This window comes from Colossoma macropomum, unplaced genomic scaffold, assembly GCF_904425465.1.
Source record: "Colossoma macropomum unplaced genomic scaffold, Colossoma_macropomum, whole genome shotgun sequence".
Taxonomy (NCBI): domain Eukaryota; kingdom Metazoa; phylum Chordata; class Actinopteri; order Characiformes; family Serrasalmidae; genus Colossoma; species Colossoma macropomum.
The window spans coordinates 2,178,488-2,202,128 of NW_023495280.1; the positions used below are offsets into that span (position 1 = coordinate 2,178,488).

Below are 23,641 nucleotides of genomic sequence, written 5' to 3' on the forward strand. Positions count from 1 at the left end.
GGAATGAGTTGGAATGATCCGGAACTGATCATCCATCATCAGGACCTTACCTCACTAATGCTCATGTGGCTGAATGCCATCAAATCCTCACAGCAATGTTCAAACATCTAGTGTAAAAACTTCCCAGAAGTGTAAAGGTTTTCACTGAAGCAACACCTACATCAAAAATTCCCTTTTAGTACCCTTCATTTCAGAAGAAACGTCGTATGAGCAGGTGTCTACAGACTCTGATGGTATTAATTCATAACTGTATATTGAATGTTTTAGTGATGTTACCTGTTTCTGTGTCTGTCTCTGTAACAAAAGTCTCTGAATCCACAGACCCGCCCTCTCCTGAATGCAGCTCCTCCTCCTCCTCTTCCTCCTGTGACACGCCTGCTGTCGCTTCCAGGCTCCACCTCCTGGACATTGTGTCCTCCTCCACCTCATCTTCATCTTCCTCATTGATTAATAGTTCAGGCGGTGGTATGTCCAGTTCAAGATCATCAGTTGGAGGAGGTTCCCCTCCGTTGTCAGCAGCATCACAGGTTGTGCGTGGGTCAACTGAAAAGTCTCCTCCCCCTGGATCTATAGCTGTCTCTGCCCCCTGTTGTGCTTCCTGTAAAGAAAAAAGTGAAAGTGACCATTATTAATTTAAAGCATGATAGAAAATTTGCATTTATACAATTTTCAACTTACCCCGAACTTCAGCCAAAAATGCTTGTAATCTGAAGTTTGCCTCTTAATTTCTGGACAGGCACTACAGGTCTACTTTTGGTATTTATATGGCATGCTGTTATCCACAAAATGTACAAATTTATCTCTCAAGTAAAATTTTCAAAGGGCCCATATCTTCCATTTTTCTTATATTTGTTTTTTTTCAGTCTAATCATAATGTTTACATGTTTTTTACATATCAAAAATAATCCTAATTTACAACCCCATTTCCAAAAAAGTTGACACTGTGCAAAATGTAAATAAAAACAAATTTCAATGATGTGTAAATCATTTAAACCCTATATTTCATTGAACATAGTCAACATATCAAAAGTTGAAACCAAGAAATGTAATAGTTTTTTGAAAAATATATGCCCATTTCGAGTTTGATGCCAACAACATGTTCCAAAAAAGCTGGGACAGGGGCATGTTTACCACTGTGTTTCATCATCTCTTCTTTTAACAAACTCTGTAAGCTTTTGGGAACTGAGGAGACCAATCGCTGTAGTTCTGAAAGTGAAATGCTTTCTCATTCTTGTTTGTTATAAGATTTCAGCTGTTCAACAGTTCGGGGCCTCTTTTGTCATATTTTTCGTTTCATAATGTGCTAAATGTTTTCAGTAGGTGACAGGTCTGGACTGCAGGCAGATCAGTTTAGCACCTGGACTCTTAATACAGAGCCATGCTGTTGTAATACGTGCAGAACGTGGTTTGACATTGTCTTGCTGAAATAAGCAAGTCCTTCTCTGAAAAAGATGTTGTCTGGATGGCAGCATATGTTGCCAAAACATGTATATATATATCGTTCAGCATTAATGGTGCCTTCACAGATGCGCACATCATCCATGCCATGTGCACTAATGCACCCCTATACCATTATGAATACTGGCTTTTGAACTGGAGGATACAGCAAACTGGAGGATAAAGTGCCCATGATTTCCGTAAAGAATTTCAAATGTTGATTTGTCAGACCACAGGACATTTTTCCACTTCACCTCAGTCTATTTTAAATGAGCTCGGGCCCAGAGAAGGTGGCAGCATTCTTGGATCCTGTTCATGTACAGTTTCTTCTTTGCATTTTAGAGTTTTACCTTGCATTTGTGGATGCAGAGACAAACTGTTTTCACAGACAGTGGTTTTCAGAAGTGTTTCCGAGCCCATTTTTAGCATTACACAACTTTACCAGCCTTTTGTTGCCCCATCATCATGCCCAGACATCTTACCTGTGAGGCAGGAGGGACCATGCCACTGTCAGATGCCATAGACGAGATGTCTATCTCAGTCGCCAACTCCTCACTGGGTCCCAGACCCTCCTCCTCCCCTTCATCCTGCCTCTCCAACAGACTTGCTGTCTCCACTTCTGGGGCCACAGAACTGGGAACAACCTCCAGCTCCAGAATCACTTCAGTTCCTAAGCTCAGAGTCTCCACCTCTGACTCCACCCCGACCTCCTCTTCCTCTTCCCCTGGTGGTTCTTCTCCCTGTGCCTCTGGTTCAGGTTCCTTGGGTTCATCAAGGGGTTTGGGAAGCACAAGCAGATCCCTGGTGACTCTCGGGACTCCGTTCAGAGAGGATGGTGGGGGATCGGTTCCGGCTGACCTTTCCTCGTCTTCGTCCGAGTCAATGTGGAGCATGGCGCTGAGGCGGGTGTGGGTAGGAAAGCTGGAGCGAAGCTTGGGAGAAGCTGCACCTAACGGCCGCTCTCCTGGATCTTTCGGAGCCTCAATTGCATCAAGCTGCTCGCTGAAGGTACTCTGAAGCAGGTCAGGGGAAGGAGGACCTTCATCATCCAAAGTTGGGCAGCAAGTCTCGGTATCAGGCGACGGGATGCTACCCCCCTCCCCGTTTCTGCGGGAACTTTGAGACCCAGTTGGAGATGGACCCCCGGAGGTGACCGGAAGAGGATGGGGCAAATCCTCGTCATCTGAAGGGGTACCAGGAGGTCCATTTAGGGCTGTTGCACCAAGGATTGACTCCGGGGAGACATCTGTGACATGGGAATTTGATTAGCCTTTTTACAATGAAAATCAGAATTTGTGCAATGTGACAAAAGCTAAGCTTTTGGCAAATTATGAAACTTGAAATGGCAAAATAAAGAGAATAGTAGTTACATGTTTATCCTGTAGAAGTAAATCAAAAAGCACATTGCATTTTTTTGTAATTACAGTGAGGTGCAAAAATGAAAATAGGTTAACACATCCTCTGCAGAGAACACTTTACAGCACATTTCAATAAACAATTACTGTTTAGTTACTGAATTTCACGTATTGGGGGAAAACATAAAACATAGACTTTTGCCTGTGCAAAAGTCATGCCACATTTTATATTTTGTGATTTATGTTTTTCCAATATGTTAACCTCAGCAAATAATGTAGTAAATTGCATAGTATTAAAACCAATGAAAAATATCTTAAATTTAAGGTACATATAATTACCATTAAAATTACTGTTTTAGCTGTCATAAAAAAAACTTTTATCTCCGAAATGATATATTTGTAGGCAATGGTAAAAATGTTCTTAACATCTGCTAATGTAACTTAATAAAAAAATATAAATAAATAAATGAATAAAAGCTTTTATATCAGTCTGTTCATCATAAAATGTTTACACAATCTTAAGCACCCCATATCCAAAAGGTGGAAAAATCTGAAAACAACAACAACAAAAATTTTTGGGGTTCTTCTAACAGCAAGTTTATTTAATTATGTTATTTATTAACACTGAAATAGCATACCAAAATATACAATAACAACTTTTAATACATTTCTAAAGGTTCCAGAGGAAGCTGTTCAGTGATTAGTATTCTACTGTGTGTACATGTGTGTGGTCTCACCATCTTGGTAAGTAGAGGTAACGTCCACCTTAAACTGTAGTTGACCGCTTACATGGTCAGTAGGCAACCGACGACACAGAGAGAAGGTCAGTGACTGGTTCCTGTGACAAATGCATATTCAGACACAACTATGTGTTAAACATTCTTCTATACAAGCATGTTGATAAAATGATATGAAGGAATGGGTGTCGGAGGGCCTGTGCCAATAACAGAATTCTCTGACTCAGATAAACGCACAATAAATAATTAATAAATAACAGTTAAACTGGGCATGGGGGACATCTGTCTCTTTTTTGATTCTCCTTAATGACAACAACAACAACAACAACAACAACAACAACAACAACAACAACAATAATACAATCCTGTTTCCAAAAAACTTGATGCTATGCAAAATATAAAACGCAACATTCCTTGTTTGACTACATTTGGGGTAAGGGGAAAATTGTACTATACAGACCTAGATAAAATAATTAGGGAAAAAAAAATTAAAAAGGAAAAAAATTCTGTGAGCAAGGTTTTCATGATACTGACCCTGATGCTTGCCGTTCCAGCAGCCTCTGGATTGGGACGTTCAGCTGACCCAGGAAGCGCTTGATGATTGGTCGGCTTTTAGCAAACTTATCCTTGACCTCAATCACTAGGACGTCAGTCATCAGTGCCACAAAAGTGTGTCTCTAAAAAGAAAAATAGATAATAAAACGTTCTGTCAGAGTATATGAATGCATTTGTATGCAAGTTTATAATGTTGTGTATTCACATTTGTGTTTGGCATGCATGCTATTGCATAGCTTTACACTGCTCATCAAAAGTTAGGGAGCACTTTGTTTGCTTTTAATTTTTCCAAGTAATGTTTGATCATTAAAGTTAAATTTTAACCAAGTAAGAAAAATCACCTGCAAAGGTTTAAAGGCTGGCTTTACATACAACTTTACAACACAACTTTAGTTGCTTACTAAATTGCCCTAAATTGCATGATGTAAAGTGTCCAGCAACTGACTTGAAACTCAGCTGAAACAGCTGCATCAGTCTCAACTTAATGCGTAAATGCATGTAAATAAATGACTTTATATAGTGAAAACTCTACAGTGTACCAAGTTGGATTGGAATGGATTACTTTAGTAACTGTCAAGTTGCACGGAAATTACGTTGCATGCAACTCGCAACATGCATCAAAGTTTCACCATGTACTCCAAGTCAGCCTTAATATAAAACACTTATTTTTCAATACTTTGGGTATTTGGTTCATTCATAAAAGTGTCTTTCTTGGTATGAAGAACAGGTGTTGCTTAAATAACGTGATGTGATATTTCTTTCTTCTAAACTACTGTTAAAAGTACAAATCAAAAAGTGAAAGATTTGTGTGTAAGTGTTAACAACAAGGGGATGCTTAGATTTTGGTATTATTCCCAATTTAGGGCTTTCATCAGTTGTTTCTTATTTTTTTGAAAAGACAATTAAAAGATCTAAAAAGTTTTTTTTTGTTGTTTTTTATTTAATATGTTATTTTAAAGTTACAAAGGTAATACTTGTAAGCTAGACTAGTGAATATATGTGCATTTGCAGATGATTCTTCTGTGTATCACCTCTCCGTGCCACACAGGGTTTGTTGTGTTGGTTGTAATGCCAGATCTTCTTTCTTGGCCATGGTGGGAGAAGGTGGGCAAGCCATTTCTTTTGCCCGGTTGAATACTCATCTTCAGGTAAGGGTCAGGGTTAAAGAACATTCCCTTCTTCAAGCCCACAGCCCGGATATCTACATGAATAACAGATCTTATTATCTTATTATCTTTCTTCACTGCAATGTCTGAACTGCACTTAATTTTGAATGCTTCATTTTAACCAGCACAGATCTAACAGGTTAGCCAACTACCAATCCTATTTATTTAACACAAGGTGTATCAATAAACTTGTAGCAGATTAGTGACCTGGCACTCCTGAGCACATATTTTGGGCTACTTATTTTATATCCATTCCTAGTGTAGCATGCTTAATAATGTGTGCATGTTAACTTTTGTCAAAAAGTAGCATAAAAAACACTACTTTTGGTGTCACCAAGAAAGACTCATACCCCGTTCCACACGGGGATCAATGTTTGGATCTAGTGGCTGGATTCATCTGGTTTTCATCTTTAGACTTAAGGAGCCCACTTCTGACACCAGATGTAGCATTCAGCAGTATTAAAGACGACACTGCTTACACACAAGCTGTTGTGCTTTAAACAGTTGTAGCTGGCCACAGCCATGCCATACGTAAGAGAATTTTGTCTAACAGTTCACTCTAAGCCTAAGCTACATCCTAAGTTTTCCCAGCTGTTAATGTTAGGCTTCACGATGGCTGTTACGCTGTTTTATTTAAGGGTTCAACAAGGTTTAGGCAAATATGTGATGATATGTGAGGCAGATATGTGATTAAGCAGGCATAACATTAATTTGTGGGCACAAACTTCCATTACTTGTTAGCAATGTCAGCCTAGTAAAACTGAAGCTATTTCCAACAAAAAACAATTATTTAATACAATTTTGTTAAATGTTCTGTTAAAAAAAAAGACCAACATACATTCCATGCTGATTTATACTTGTCTGGTGCTGGTCAAGCTGGTCATGCTGGTTGATATACATGCCAGCATCCAAAACACAACATATGTTGCTTTTTCTGTTTTTTCTAACAGTATTTCCTATATCCTTTCCCAAACAAGTAGCTTTCAGAAGCTAACAAGGACTCTGTTTTTTTGGCATTTCATATGTATATATGTACATATTTCAAAGCTTTTATGTATTCAGTATTGCTCTAAAATGTGAGAAAAGGTAAAAATAAAAGAAATGCTATAGGGCCATAGGGGTGTTCAAACTTTTCCTTCTGACCACAGGGGTGTCTAAACTTTTATACCTGTATTCTTACAACAAACCTGATAGGGTGAAGCTGAGCAATTTTCGGCTGTTGTCTGAAGCCAGTTGTCCTTCACCTTGGCTGTCAGCCTGAGAACAAACACTGAAATCAGTATCACTCCAGCTTCTTCTCCCGGTCTCAGTCTTTGTTTTGCTTTTCTCTTTGTGCAAACACATGAACATACTGGCACCCGGGCCATCACTAGAATGAAAATTTTTGTGAGGACCATTTTGCCAGAAAGTGACTTATGTCACATAGTGAATAAATTAACTGCTGGAAACTGACCAACTGTCAATATTTTAAGTTTGTTTCACCAAATCAGCTCACTTTTTACCCATTCATTGTTGTTACAGACTTTTCCTTTCATTTCCAGTAGCTTGGCACTGACATAACACATAATCAGATAAAAACAATTTACAAAGCACATGCTTCTGCATTAAACACTGCTATTTAATGAAATGCATGGTCGGCACATGTTAATGATTATTACTAACATTATATGGTTCTCAGTGTAAACAAAATTAAACCTTCACTTCTATTGTTACTGTGCAGTTAAGATATATAGTCACTGTCTTGACAAAACCTCCAAAACAATATTTTTTACAGGAGATGGAAAAACATTCTTAGTTTGTAAAGGAAGTTAATGTAACAATTCTTAATACCATCGTCCATTCATGATGAAATTTTAACAAAATACAAAGGGTTAACTATGCAAAAAAGTAAAAAATGACAAAATTTTTGCATGACATTGAAGTTTTATATATATTTTATATACCATCCGTTTCTCTGTGGGACCCCCACAGAGCAGGTATTATTTGGGTGGTGGATCATTCTCAGCAATGTAGTGATATTGACATGGTGGTGGCCTGTTAGTGTATGTTGCACTGGTACAAGTGGATCAGACACAGCAGTGTTGCTGGAGATTTTAAACACCTCAGTGTCGCTGCTGGACTGAGAATAGTGCATCAACCAAAAATAACCAACCAACAGCATCCTGTGGGCAGCATCCTGTGACCACTGATGAAGGACTACGAGGATGACCAACACAAAATTTGCAGCAACAGGTGAACTATCATCTCCAGAGGTGTGGACTCTAGTTATATGACTTGGACTCGAGTCAGACTCGAGTCACGAATTTGACGACTTGAGACTCAACCTTATGACCTTATGACTCAGAAAGACTCAAGACCCAAAGTGGAAAAAGCATGGAGAAGCGTCTGCCTGCAGACACGACTCTACACAGTCAGTTACTTCTCATGTGAATGGATTCGTTTCCTGCTGTAAATTTGATATACAGCAACATCACCAAGTGACTGTTACTTTGCTATGCTTATGCTTGGCTATTTTTATTTCTGAAGACAAGTGAAGCGTTAAGGTTCAAGTTTGCCTCCATAAGCTAGAAACAAGCGAAGCTCAATAAGCCCTTGCTCAGCACTTAAATTCCAGTCTTACTGGAGAAACTCACCAGGTGAAATGAAGATTTTCCTCATGATATAAAAACAAAAGAAACAGAGCTCTCTCTGTTTTTAATTTAACATCTTCTGCAGGTAAAACAAGCCCGACATTCACCACGAGGCTGAAGTTGACTTGTTATTCACCAGCTTCATATTTGAATTTGTCGTTCCACCTTAAATGGTGCAGCAGTATTTCTGCATCTGATTGCTGCACAATTTAAGGTGGAACGTAAAATTCAAAGAAGCGAACTTCAGCTTCATACATTCTATATATCTAAAATGAATCTACTATCATCCCTCAGCAGTTAATAAACAGAAATGCACACCCCACACATGCAACATAAACACACATTTACTTACCGAAGCTCTAGGGTTCTTGACTGTAATACAGGGTGTTGTTGCCCTCAAGGCTCCACTCACTCCATGATAGTATTTGAAGCAGATCCTGGTCTCCGCTGCAAGGGAAAAAACAGGAGCTAGTGCTTATTAGTAGCCTACAGGCATCTGTTCTGTGAAGGTCTCCTTAAAGGACCTCATTAAACAAAATACATTTCTGCTAAGTATTTCATCCACGGCTTCCAAGCTAATTCTCAAATTGTGACTGTTACAATCACGTCCAAAACAACCATTAGTTAGTCAGCTCATGAGCATAATGTGATGCTGACCTTCCAGAAAGTAGGGCCCTGGCTCCAACCTCCAGACGATTTGACCACATTGTGTTCCATTCACTCCACGATTCTTGCAGTCCCACATGTTTGATGGACAGGTCTCATCTATCAGAGGAGGGAAAAAGTATATCAGCATTAGTTTCCACACTGACTGGAGTTGCTAAGCTAATTTTGCCCAAGCATAATGACAATGCTTATTGTATCCAGACATTCTGGACAGTTAAGGAACTAGAAATATACAGTTGTGTGTAAATGTTTGGGTAAATTCCATGTTGTGTTGATTTTCTAAGTGAAAATTAGTTAACACTTTCTCTACTGATAGAGGACTCTGGAGCAGCTGCACATGAGCCTAAGGTCACTATGCCCAATACCAAGCATAGGCTAGAGGGGTATAAAGCCCCCCCAACATTGGGCAGTGGAGCAATGGAACTGCATTCTCTGGAGTGATGGAGCTCCGTCCAATAAATCTGGGATGAGTTGGATTGATCCAGAACTAATTATCCATCATAGGTATGACTGTTAGACATAGGCTGAATGCAAGTAAACCATCATAGCAATGTTCCAACATCTAGTGTAAAGAAGGCTGTTACTGCAGCAAAGTGGGATGAACTCCCTATTAATACCCTTCATTTCAAAAGAAAGCAGGTGTCTGCAAATGTCTGGACATTTAGTGTATTTTTAAGGTCAAAATCATATCTCAGAACTGTCATAAAACAATATCTTAGACATCAGGCAGTGTTTGATGTAATAACTTCTTGTTATTAGTTATAGTTCAGTTTAGTTACATTTAGTTTCCCGAGAATGGAGCGTTTCACATCAAACGACATTGAACAATTATTTATTATTTACTTTTTCTTAATGATTTTGAAATGCAGAAACTTAAAAAAATAAGCAAAAATTTAATTTTAAAAATATTATGACTGTCAATAAACATGAAAGAAAAGATCAAGAAAAGATCAAAAATTCAAAAACTTTCCTCCAAAGGTCTTGGGAATCTTGTTAAGTTAACACAAGGTAGACTTTTCAGAAAAAACTCTGACTGCCTGAGCCAGGAAGACAAAACTTGGCACTCTACAAATACTCAGCGCTAGTGTGACTCAGACATGACTTCAGAGTGCAGTCAAAAGCACCTGCAGACTGTAGACTGTACCAGGCCCATTTAACTGAAAGAGCAGAACAGTAACTCTGTTGGCTGCATGCAGGTGGCATTTTCATCTGTTCAACCTATTTTCAGTAAGGCAAACAAAACTGATCCTAGTATAGACCCCTGAGGGACTCCATTCTTTATTTCAAAGATTTTCAGCTGAATATTATAATACTGTCTGGAACAGCACACTATGTTCTGCCCACGAGATGACTCCTTGTACCCTTTCATTACATTAAAACTAATTTAAAACATAAATTCCAACACCGCGGACACTGTCTATGCTCTGGAACAGATTTCCTTAGTCATAACTCTCTGATGGTAATAATCGGGTGTTTTTACAGCATAAACAATTTAAAACTGTTAAAATGAGCATAAAATATAAAATGTAATTTTTTTTTACAGGCTACATGTTATTTTTTTTCCTTAATATGTTTAAATTCAGCACATAACCAGTAATTGTGCATTAAAGTGTGCAGACATATGTTCTCTGTTGAGGACTGATCACTTCAAACAACAAAACATGTAATTTGAGGCATCCAGACTTTTGCACATAACTGTAGGTCCTTCAGTACATACGGCTGTTTCCAAAAGTTCAATGAAGCAACACAGAGTCTGGAAACATAAGGATGTTTCGTATATATTTCAGTAAGCAAATAAAGGGCCTGCAGAACACAGAGATGACCTCCAACCATTATAAGCTGTCACTGTGATGATGATGGTTTTGTTTTAGACCAGCTTTGTGATGGTTTAGGAGCAGAGTTTATAGTTTTGGTGGCCTGAACAGCATGCACTGGCTCTGTTTCTGTCAGTTGCTTTCTTTCTTGCGTTAATGTAAGCAGTACAGCAGACTGGCAAATGGTAGCTTCCTACAAAAGACTTACTTCAGAGAAAGAGCCAGTTTGCAGAGTGAATACAGATGTGCTGATAATGTGCTGCACTTTTCTCAGGACAAAATCAAGGTCATTATTCTCATTGGCTAAGACTGGCTGTGTTCTATTAGATTAGGAAGTATCAGTCAGTCCTATGCTGATGGCAGAGGAGACCAGACGTAACAAGGCTTAGAGCAAATTGTTAGACAAAGTTCTCTTTGTGTAAGGCGTGGCTGTGGCCAGCTACAGCCCTGTTACAAAGCACAACGACTTGTGCACCAGCTGTGCCTTCTTTAATAGTGGTAAATGCTACAATATATTTTTTAACTAATTGTTTATTTAATCACAGAAAGATTCACCACTTTGCAGTCAGGCCATGGAAAATCAGTTATTTTTTCCATATTATGGAATTCCACTAGGCGACATATCCAGGATTCACAAGTTGGGGCAGTAGTTTTAGCCAGTTTACAATTATACCCCTAGTAGCTGCAGCAAATAGAAATTTGGAGAAGGTAAATCTGGCATTTACTGTCAAAACTTTAGGGATCAACTCCTAACAATGACACTAAAGGCTCTTTAAGGACTGGAATGTCAAAGACAGAGTTTAGGGCATTGTAGATATCTTCCTCAATTTTTGCATATGACCAAAAAGTATGAAGAAAGTTTGATTCAGTTTCTTCAAAATCCTATTCTTCCAGCAACTACTAGACAAAGATGGGCCAGTCCTCTTGGTTTTATGTTGTGTTCAAAAGTATCTAGCAATAGGTGCTATTAAAATGTGCACTAAAATTTTTGTAGAAAAATTTTAGAGATTGTGTCAACTTAAACATTACACATAAGTGGGAAGCCGACAGTAAATGGGAAATTTCCTTCTGTATTTTAGTTTTCCACTTATGTTTAAGGTATAATGGGTTATGTGGCTCCACTGATTTAAGAATTTGCTATACATTTGAGATTACCTTGCAAGGTGTGTTATCTAGTTGACTTTCAGAGTCTCCTTTTCAACCTCTGAGAAAGTGCAGATGCATAATGTTGGTAGGACTACAGAACTATATATTATGTTTGTAATACAAACATGCAGGAGGCTTGAAAACATGTTTACTTAGTCATTTTTCATTTACATGTCCATTACACTAATTAAGCCCAGCAGACAATGCTTCAAAAAAATACTTAAAAATATTTTTCCTGTATTTTTAAACTTTGAAATATGTCAATTTGACCCACAACATAACAGGAGGGATAAGGTGCTGCTCTACTGGAGATGGTAATTTTATTTTGTATTTTTTCTTTTTTAAGAAAATGCCCCATTTGTAGATATCTGAAAAAGTCTATTTCAGGGAGGTCCAGTTCTTGCCAGATATAGATGAAACACTTAATAATTTCTGATTTAACTAATTGATGTATATAGATGAGGCCATGTCTGGACTAGAATATAAATCTTGAATCTAAATATAGTGCCATGGATTTAATCATTGTTAAGCTGAGAGAGTTGTAGGGAACCTGTGTGTTTTCTTTGTCCAGGTGCTGTATATTTTATGTTTATTTTTCCCAATATGTTAACCCAACAAATAAATAGAATTTGTGCAAATTTGGCATATTTAGGCTTGATCCCTGTAGAGGGTGTGGTAACTTTATTTCACTTACAAACCTAATGTTACTAGCAGTGTTTTTGCATGTGACATATATACAACAATCAACCAAAATATTAAAACCACTTCATTTCTACACTCATTTTCCATTTATTAGCTTCATTTCCATTTTATTAGTCAATCTGTTTCTCTGCATACTCCGGCGGCACTGCTGTGTCTGATCCACTCATATCAGCGCAACACACACTAACACACCACCACCACATCAGTGTCAATGCAGTGTTAAGAATGATCCACCACCCAAATAATACCTGCTCTGTGGTGGTCCTGTTGGGTTCCTGACCTTTGAAGAACAGAGTGAAAGAGGGCTACAGTCTGTAATTGAAGAACTACAAACTACAAAATATAGTAAATGGAGCTGATAAAATGGATAGTGAATGTAGCAATATATTATATATGCACATATCTTTTTTTCTTACTACTAACAATTTATTTATATCCTAGCCTCAAACAACAATACAAAAGAATAGAGCAGAAAAGCAAAATCAATCACAGAGTAACAACACAAGCTATCAAAAAAAAAAACAACAGTAGCTAACAGAGAGGGCACAGAGCACACAATACGTAAGACAAATTATGATCCTGCAAAACAATACGAGTGTGGCTTTGTAAATCACGCTGGCCTGCATGATCCCCCTCTTAATGAGGAGCTAAGAGACAGTTTACGTCTGCGCCATCATTGAATGTCTGCTTAGCTGTTGATACGTAGAGCACCCAGGGGATGGAACCCTTGTGAAGGTAATGAAGTACTGAGGCCTCCTGGTCGATAGCCTGAGGCAAGGTGCCCAGAAGGATCGCTTTTCCTGCTCTCAGATTTTTGCACGTGGTTAGAGATTAGGATGCTAGTGTTTAAGGGCAAGGAAGGTGAAAGGCCAGATTCTGCTACGCATACTCTGGTATTCTGGGGCTAATTCTGTGTTGGGGTCCCTATATGTGGTTTTAAATGTAAGTTTCAAATAAAATCATAAACATCAGAAGCAAAACATTCTGTTTGCTGCAAACAATAATAAATAATTTGTTTAATCTTCAGTCCTTTGGCTCATTTTTATGGCTCATTCTCTTCACAGTAATACAGTTAGTCAGCTATTTAACCGAGTTCTAGCTACATTGCTAACCTAGATAGCTCTTTAGCAAACACTAGTCTAGTTAGCATTAGTTGCAAAACTAAAAGGTGTCACAGCTCTGTTTAACAATTTAGTTTGCCTAATTTTGCCTGATATAGTTCAGTTTGAGAAATATAATGTTTTATGCAAGACTCAAGCATGTACGGTGCTGTGCAAAAAATTTTGCCCTCTCCTGATTCGTTTTTTTGTATTTGTCACACTTAATGGTTTCGCATCTTTAAATAAAATTTAAAGTAAGATAACCTGAGTCAACACAAAATACAGGCCTTAAATAATCATTTTATTTATTGAAGGAAAAAACAGGCTTAAACTAAGTGCCTTTTTTTGCTGTGGTGATAATTCAGCTTTTGAGCAGTACCTCAGTTTGTCAGAATATTTTATTGTTACAGTTCTAAAGATCTACAGGCCTCATTCAACCCAATTAATTGATAATTAGTTGATGAATTCACATGAATAATTGACTCACAATATTAGTTTTTTTTACATATTTTTTTTTTGTTATGTCAGAGTCCGTTTTAAATGACCTCTTCCTTTTCTCTTTGGTAAGAGGTGATCTGGTAAACATCAAATGTGACGCATGGGCTTGTTCATGGACCCCAGAGGCTGGAGGACACCCACACACTGTATGGTTTCATGAGTGCCGCGTCCACTCTTGGCAAGTTGTCACCCCATGCAGTTGCCTATGTTGCCTCTGCCAGGAACCTCCTCATATTTCTACCATCACAAAAATCAGGCATTAGTTGAACCTTTTTGGATGCGTGCAATTAATCCTACACCAGCAAAGCAAGATGCATGAATGGTATCAGGTAGTAGCACTGTCAGCTCAGGGACATGCAGGCTTCCCTTGAGTACGACTGAAAGGCTAAAGTTTCAGCATAAACTCCTGAGGCTCCAGGATCACAGAGCCGATCAATACTGTGGCACAGAATAGCTTCCTATCAGATAAAAACTTAAGTTGAACCCCGAAGGGGCTACACCGTTGCACCATGTTGAGTAACCACATTGTTAATTCAAGCTGAGTAATGAGAACCTTAATTCACCATTAAACGAACACCATTAACTCACCATTAAACGAAGTGCAAAAAACAATGAAATGCTGATTTTAATCTCGTCTTTTCTCCTGAGGGGGGTTTAGGAGAAAGAGTTCAGAAATCAGTTATCCTTCATTAATACTGTATTGTACCTCAATCTTAAGAAAGACATGTTTTCCTCTAGGTATGCCAGGACTCTTGAAACTGCAGTAAAACTGCAACATATGAGGTAAAATGTATGTTAATAACTGAAACAAGCTTCATATGTATGTGTATGTATCTTTTAGGCCAAAGGTAAATGAAACATCTGAAAGCTTTGAGTGCTGATATCTCAACAAGCAGATAAAATATGTGGGCTTTGCCATCATTTCCTGTGTAATGCTTTTTGTTAGTTGTAGCTTTGCAGTCATTGCAAAATAGTTTTCTATTTAATATGCGAAGTTATTACAAACGGAAAAAAACATGCTGATATAAAAAAACATTTTGAAAACCTAGGTGGGCAGTGTTAACATTACACTGTTCAGAGCAACCAAGGCCAGCCAAAACAGTGTAGTGTTGTTAAAAGATTAGCTAAAAACTGGTCACGTAAACCAAGTTCAGGAAATGTGCCGATTGCTCTATTTTTGTGCAGTTAGCAAATTTGCACTCATTAGTCGAGTTGACCAGAAATGCTTTGGTGATATTTCAGTTTGGTCAGATTTTTGCAAGACATGCTTCGTGATAAAAAGTGTTAATTTGGTACTTTGCAATATTTGCTCTTGGAAGAAGGAAGAATCAATCAAAATGCTCAAATGCTCACCTATATGGTAGAGGCCGATCCAGTCGGCGGCATCCACCTCCTCCTTAATGTCCCAAGAGATGACCAGGTTTTGCCCGCGGCCGAGGGTGAACTCCAACGTAGAGGCTGTGAGGGAGGAGCGACTTTGGGAGCTGACCAGGTCCGTGTCGCTCGTGGCCCTGGGCAGTCCCGGGGAAGAGCTGGTACCGACCAGGTCCGACCCTCCTCGCTCGGACAGACTCCGCAGGTTCTCCGGGCTTAACGTGTGGCGCATGTTAGGGCTACGCCTACGCCCAGCCTGCTGATGCTCCCGAGCAGCCAGGTGCTCCCGCCCCTGGGGCGCCATGCCTGGCGCCTGGTGGGAGCGGGGCCTGGACGGGAGAACCGCTGTGGCGAGAGAGGGGCGAATGGTGGCTGCTGGTGGAGGAGTGAGGTAAGGTGACTGGGGATCTTGCAGAGAGGGTTATGGAAGGGAATATCCAGAGACTAGACTTGCATTCAGGCAAACCTCTGGAAAGTTCCCTTGCAGAAGGTTGTTTTGCAGCGGCAAAGGTCACTCTAGATGGCAATTATCATTAGCAATAACTTGTCAGTGAGGCTGTAAGCACAGAGAAAAGTCCAGAAAGGCCTGTGAATCTTACTGATTCACCAAATTCATATATCACTGTACGTAAACAACAGCTCACAGAACCTGAGAAAGAAGGGATAGAGTGAGAAAATAAGGTAGAAGTGGGAGAGTTAGAGGACAAAAACAAAAAGAGGGAGAGACAGAAACATCAGTGCTTTTGCCCCATCTACATGCACAGCAAGAGCACACAAATAGTTTGAGCTAAAGAGAGGAACTAAGGAATTCCAGAACAAGCAGCCTTCATTAGTCATTAGGCTTCAGCATTGCCCTCTAAAGTCAAGCTATTCAGCCTACTACAAGCTACTCTGTGGCTAAGCATACTAACCTCACTCTTGGGAAGGAAATTGCCCATCAAGGCTTTTTTAGCATGCAGAACAGCATATCTACAATGCCACAGTATTTAGCAATTCTGACTTTCAGAAGACACTGAAGCACGTACAAATCATCCAGAAAGAGCAAAAATAAGAATTAAAGCATAAGAGTAAGAATTAAAGGTGCCCAAAGTTTCATACTTAGAGTATGTCACACTGATTGCTGATTAGAAGTACAGAGCTTTTAGAGCACATGTGTCAGGGTCCAGTCCTCACAGGCCAAAACACCGCAGACTTCAGCACACTTATTTAACACACCTGATCCAGCTCATTGGCTAATTAGCAAGGCCTTCACGAACTGAATTCAAAGCATTAGCTCTCGAGGTACAGAGCTTCTTAAGGTACAGAGCTTCTAAATGCACAGATCTTCAGAAGTACAGAGCTTTTAGAAGTACATAGCATCTAAAAGTATAGAGTTTCTAGATGCATAGCATTCCTAGAAACTCTATACTTTTAGATGCTATGTACTTCTAAAAGTATAGAGTTTCTGGACGCATAGCATTTAAAAGTATAGAGTTTCTAGACGCATAGCATTCCTAGAAGTACAGAGCTTCTAGAGGCACAGAACATTTGGACACTACTTGTAGCAGATGATTAGAACAGTACAAAGTTATCCTGTTTAACACCTGTATATGAATAGGTCTTAATGCTAGGACCTGTCTGCATGTGTGTTACTTGACCTTATACAGTCAATTAAGCAGTGAATAGAGTCCGGTGGTCTATGCATAAACACAGTGTGTGAGTGTACTGTTGTTGCTGTCAGCAGGGAAGTCCCGACTGTGCGGCAGCGGAGGTTACTGCAGTACTCTGCTGCTCAACAGAACGGGCACCTTGGGGAGCTGGCACAGAAACCAGAAAACGGCACTAGGGATTTTCTTTTTGTTTCTGTCTCTCTCCCTCTCTCTGTCTCTCTAAATCTCTCTCACACACACAGACACTATGCACACACATGCACATTTGTTTTTATATAATGTCAGTATGTGTGGAAATCCAGATTATTATATGTAAGTACTCATATTGCCACATTGGGTTATTCTGTGATGGGGCTGTGGGGTAGTTGGTGCAATGTTAGTGCCTACTGTCAAGTACAATTGTATGGTTCGAGGTGACCTGCCTGCTATCCCAGCTGTTCAGATAGTGGATCTCCACTACTGTCTGCTGTTGTGTTCAATAAAAGAGCATTCACTTAAAGTGCTATGTTTCCTTGTTTCCTGCATCATCTTCTTCCAATACATATATATATATATATATATATATATGGGGGGGGGGCATATTATTATTATGTATGTGCACCTGCATACAGAGTGAGTCAGAGGTCAGGAATCGCCGAAATCTGTAAGACGTTTAATGTTTTATGATGTATGCTAATCTATAATAATATTCTAATGTTTCACAGATATTGGAGTGGTTCCTGATTCTTGAGTATCTCTGTCTGTATGTACATATGTCCAATACATATATTATACTTTTGTATGCAAAGATTTGAGCACCCCTGGCCAAATTGCATATTTTGTCTATTGTTAAACACAACTAAGCAAACTATTTCAAAGAATGACACTTTTCTGCAGTTGTTACTGCACATATACTTTATATTGGATTAACTTAAACATAGAAAAAAAATATTAATTGTGACATGAAAATGTTTGGTAACCCTTCCAATTGTAAAGTTTCTGAACTTTTATTAACTCATTATACCTGAATCAACTCGTTAGGAGTGTTTTGGCAGGTCAAGAACTGTTAGCTGATGATAATTCCAAAGTAGGATACATTCTCTGGCTCTTGAAACCCTGTGCTAACTCTTACCAACCATGAGTTGATGGCTAAGGATCTGAAAATGAAGTTAACTGATGACTTCAAACCAGGAGAAGGCTCTAAAAAGCTTCCAGTTTTCACTGTCTGAAATGTCAGTAAGAAATGGCAGTTAAGGGGATCTGTGGAAATCAAGGAAAGATCTAGAAGAAAGGCAAAGCAAAACCGCTTTTGACAGCAAAGGACCTGCTAATCAGCTCATCTGGCCACTTTAGGCATGTACGTTAATAGTTCCATAGGACGAACAACAAAAGACAAATTGTTAGTTGCAACTGTTCATGTGCAATAAATCGTCAGCTTCTGACAAGCATACATTAAACAAACATCTCTTTAGATAATTTGGGAATTCCCTCAATGGCAAAGGGAACTTAATAAGGGTATATTGAAACAGTTTTGGGGTTAAAATCAAACTAAGTGACAAATCTAATACTAGATCAACTTAAACAGCCATCTAGCTGATATGTTTTGTCCCAATGCTATGGTATGGCAATGGTGTGATTCTGTTGTTCACAAACTCTGCAACTGGGTGGCAAACAATCCCACTACCTGCTGTTCCACAGGCACTGTTCAAATGTGTTTTAGCATTGTTGCCTGACTGGAAGGGTTGGATCATGGTCTTGCAAAGCCCCTGGAAATTCAATACAGTTCAATTCAGTAACAATACTTTATAATAAGCACTTTAAGCAAAGCTGGAAATGTGTTTGTTGTTCTGAAAATTATCTTGATGAATGTGTGATATCCTATTGTGTCATAGAAGTTTGTATTTTTGTATAAGATTTGATCATATTGTGTAAGATTGGAATTTTTTTCCCACCAAGTGTTAAGGTAAACCACACCACCTGAAACATTCCATGTGAATGCAACCACAAAATCCCATGAGTGGATAATGGCATCAAACTTGAGGGGCTTGAGAAGAGATAAAGTTTCTTCATTTATTTGATTTATTTAGTCAACAGTAAACATTCTAAGGCTGTTGGTTTATCTAATGTTTATATCTGTAGACTGTGGACTGTATCAAGTATTTGGGCCACCACAAACCCTGACCCCAATTGCGCAGGCCCTGACCCCAATTACTAAACTTACTTACTAAACTAGGATCGGTAGTTTTCCCTTTAAGAGAGAAAGGGAGAGGCAATTTTAAGTAAATGCAATTCTTAAATCACATTGCATAACTCTACAGGTGTAATCTTAAATCAACACACTATGCTGTTGCATTTTCTTGTCGCAGTTTACTGCAACTAACTTGAGTAAACAAGCACTCCCTGGCAAAGCCACTTAAAATCTTCTGAATCACTCCTCCACATGCTTCCCACCTCTCAGTGTTTGTGAATAAGTGCTAATGGCAGTATGTGATGTGGGTCGCAATGTTAAGTAATCAATGTGAAAAAATCTGTGAGGACCAGCAGGAGCGTCAAAAAATGCATAAGCCTATAAGTGGAGGTAAAAAAAACAAACTATCAATAAAGCAAAACCATTTTCATTATTATGTAATATCCCACATTACACAACTGGAGCCTGGGACGGTCAGTCCCAGGAACTGACAGAGGAATCTTTCATGAACATATGCTGTCGCAGAACTGGCCTATGTTATCATACATGCACGTAGGTTTTTGCAAAACTGGCAAGCAATTTGTGTAATGGAACTGATGAATGAATGTTAAAAAAAATATACAACAGTTAATTCCGGCCACGCAAGCTGATTGGTTAAGAAGCGTTCTAACTGACTGGTACAAAACAACATTAATATGGATCTAGCAAAAACTGACAACACTGAGCTAAACTTGTTACTGCAGCAGTTTTATGGCTCAGCCCGTACTTCAAAAGGTGAGGCTTACTGCCTACTGTGCAGTGAGTGAGCAGCGTTTGTTATTCTGACGTACCAACAAGCTGCTTGTTAAGGAACTATACATTTGCGGAAGGAACTGCTAACATTAAAACATATTAAATGCCACGTTCATGGCCCAATTTATTTATTTCTTACTTTATTTATTTAACTTGTGTAAAAGCAATAGAACACTCGAGGTCGTGTGTTATCAAGAACAAATCACAAATCACAGCCGTGATGTTATTTCGCGATAACACACTCCCTCTCGTGTCCTACTGATTAAATACAGCATGAAACAAATTACTAGTACCTAGGGCCGAACGATGTAGGGAAAATATCTAACTGCAATTTTTATGACCAGTGTTGTGATTGAGATTTAAATGCAATTATTTTCTATAAATTAATTTCTAGGGCTGTTTTTGGCCAAGAAGACCAGAATATCCACGTTTCTGGCATGAAGCTTGCACATTAAGGGTGTCAGACTACCAGTTATTTGTGATGGTTGTTATGTCACATATACAGAACATGGGTGTTCTGTTGCTTCTAATTGGTCTAACTCATCTACAGGCAGTTGTTAGGTTAAATTTTCTCCATTTAAAACTTTAAACAACAGTGTTGATAAAGTATTCTAGTATACAAATTGCAGCTCTTGTGATTTGAAAATTGCACTCTACCAAGTTGCGATTTTGATATAAAAATGATTCTTGATCTTTCTGCCCTAGTAGTACACATAGTGCTATCATATAATCAACATGACCATGCTATGTCAGTCATTATATCAGTGCTGAGTATGGAAATTTATATCTTTACTTTATTAGCAATGATCCAAATTCAATCTAAACTTTATCAAAAACTTCTGTTTATCAAAAACATCTACAACGATTATGCTATTTGCTGCTAGCAGGAATATGAGATTTTCCATTATGTTAGCATCAAGCTAACAGAGGTGTATTTTTTTTTTCAAACAATTTTTGGACATTTACAAACAAAGCTTGTAACAAACCTTGTATGTTCCAATTTTTCAGTGAATTATTTAATAAATATTTCTGGATTATATGAATATGACCACTGCATTTTAAGTGTGTCGGGGACATGTATGGGAGTTTCTCAATCTAGTGTGTGCAATGCCGAACACTCCGAAAAATGCATTGTGTTTGAGATTTCTGGCTACAGTATATGGCTGATTATGCATAAAAAAGGGTATCTGAACATTCTGGAAGATTTTTTCCTAAAAACTGACAATTCAACATCTCTGCAATGCTGCTACTCCTGATACACTCATTGCAGCACCAACCACACTACCATGCCAGCACCTATATGCCAGGTGTAGCTGATGAAATGGCCAGCGAGTATAGTTTCAAGGAACTGGCAACTCTATATAAACTGTTAAAATTGACCTTGTGAAAGAGGTTTAAATGCTGTAAGAAGTGACATGTTTGTTTACACAGTTTACTTGATCATTGATTAAAACATTTCTTGTTTCTTCTTTGTTTGATGCCCAGGCTGTGGTCCAAGACCCTTAAAGAATGCAGGTGGAAAACAATCGCGCCTGACCTAACGAGTGATGAAGATGATGTAAATGGGGGTTCTAGTGTATGTTGTGAAGATGATGTAGATGGGGGTTCCAGTGTAGGTAGTGAAACCTCTCTTTTTCTTTCTTTAGTGAAGCAGGGAGCATCAGCAGCAGATGGGTAAAGACTTTTGAACTTTTGCACCTTATAGAGTTCAGCGACCAGAACAGCAAGGACGATTAAAAAGGCACTTTATGAATAACTGGTTAAGGTGGATTTTTTTTAGAGAGAGATTTAAAGGATGATATTTTAGCAAATGTCTCAAGTGAAATTGTACCATTACATTCTGGTCATTTATATTTATAAGATTATTGGTGATTTGTTAATGGGCATATGAAGGTTTTTCCAATGCACTGAATCTTTTATTTATTTTAGTACATTTTTGAAATAATGTCCAAGTGTCAGTTCTTGCAATTAATTTACTTTTACTTTTTTTATTTATTTATTTTTTTAAATAAGTTATAATAGTCATTAAATTTAGTGTTGGTTGTTGTTCATTTTAGTTTCAGATTACCTTGAAAATGAAATGAAGGTTTTAGGGAAAAAATATTTTAATGAAAACAATATTGATTGCCATTATTATTCTTATTATTATCCTTATTATTTTTCTTATTATTGTTATTATTAGCTCATAGACCATGTAAATGTACTAGAACCAAGCTTTGATTAACAGTAAATATAACTATATAACCAATACATTTATATTTTTAGTTACTATTTGACATTATTATTGATAATTATAGCTATTTGGTCATGTATGAAGTGGAGGTCATGGTAGTTTGTGGAAAAGGTAAGTATGAGTGTTCGGAGTCTGCCCAGCTGCTGGTTAAGCAAAACCGTGTTCTCAAATGCAGTAAAGTTTGGTATGCTGTCATGCCTTTTTCTTCATATACACAGCATTTGTGACTGCAAACATATGTGTATTCATGAGACTGAGCATTTTTCCTTCACCATGCTAGATGAGATGCGAGTTTATACCTTTCTGAGGAATAAAAAGTCCTCTACTCTACTTCTGCTGTGCTGCAGCTCAGTGCATTGTCAATGTTCAAATGAAAGGTTGTGTTGTGTGATCAGAGCATGAGAGCACAGTAGGAGTTTGTGAAAGCAGAGCTGCTCAGAGCAGTGACATTATTTTAAAGTGTCCATGATAATGTAACCATACATGTTTAATATTTTGATATATTGAATACATTGAATACTGGCGCATATCTAATAAGTATAGCATTCTGGTTTGCATGAATGATCCATGATGGCTGTTATGATAACCTTGCATAACTGGCCAGCAATTGTTGATTGTGACAACTATGAATGCATTTGATGTCTTCGCACTTCTGGTTTGCATTCGCTTTGCGATAATCCTGCATGCACAAAATATATCTTGCCATGATTGCCTCACAACACCTGATAACCATAGCGTGCTTTACATGACTGGCTCACGGTTACACTTATGACAAACGTGTGTGAAAAGTGTTTCTGCACAACTGGCCAACATTTGCTGTTACAATAATGATTTATACACATGGTGTGTGTACACACAACTGCTGAGCACCACCCATCTACAATACCTGTTTTCACATTTCACATGGCAGTTGTGCATGCACTGTGCATATTTTTGCATAAGTAACTCATGATATCTCTAATGGCAACTGTGCATCGGCAACATGTTTCACACAACTGACTGGTTGCTGCTAGAACTACTATCATGTTTTCATACAACTGGCTAACGACTGTTGTTATAGCAATCATGCCTGTGCAACACATGAATGCATTACTGGCCCAGTTTCAGTGGTGAAAACTCTTGGGTGGGGAGCACAACATGCCCCCTAATATCTTTATTAGGACAGCAAATTGATACTGACACAGCTGTACATCCAAGATTTACAGACACATCCAATTTCTTAACATACATCACCAGTTAGCTTCCATAAGATCCTAATTACGCCATTGCCCACAGTTGTTGTTAGGACAACACACAAACATAGCATGTTTCCACATAGCGTGTTTCTAAATACTGTATGAAAACCATGAATGTGCATAACACATTTCTGTATGACTGGCTTGCAATCACTATACAAATAATCACACGGTGTGACTACACAGAAAACACTGTGTAGTGGTTGTGGTGAAATAGCTCTGAAGATGCCATCATGCCCATATTAGGAATTCCAGGTCTAAGCTGAATGTCATTTTTGAAAATCGCCGCTGTCAGGTCATGTGGAATTGTTCCAAACCTGATATGTTTTGTCTTATGAACATTTTTCCCCTAGATGTCATTCTGTATAATATACCATATATACGA

At 38.4% G+C, this 23,641-nt stretch overlaps 1 protein-coding gene across 1 annotated transcript in view; it reads right to left on the reverse strand.

The window, feature by feature from the left end:
* Positions 1–15,595, reverse strand: part of hecw2a (HECT, C2 and WW domain containing E3 ubiquitin protein ligase 2a) — a 53,565-nt gene extending 37,970 nt beyond the window's left edge. Inside the window, exons 1-9 of the mRNA XM_036561922.1 lie at positions 15,160–15,595; positions 8,538–8,645; positions 8,233–8,327; positions 6,438–6,507; positions 5,116–5,285; positions 4,064–4,206; positions 3,530–3,630; positions 1,920–2,683; positions 277–598 (exon numbers count right to left, since the gene is read on the reverse strand). Of these exons, the coding sequence (XP_036417815.1) occupies positions 277–598; positions 1,920–2,683; positions 3,530–3,630; positions 4,064–4,206; positions 5,116–5,285; positions 6,438–6,507; positions 8,233–8,327; positions 8,538–8,645; positions 15,160–15,484 (2,098 nt within the window). The 5' untranslated portion in view covers positions 15,485–15,595. The remainder of the gene's footprint in view (positions 1–276; positions 599–1,919; positions 2,684–3,529; positions 3,631–4,063; positions 4,207–5,115; positions 5,286–6,437; positions 6,508–8,232; positions 8,328–8,537; positions 8,646–15,159) is intronic.
* Positions 15,596–23,641: the final 8,046 nt, after the last annotated feature.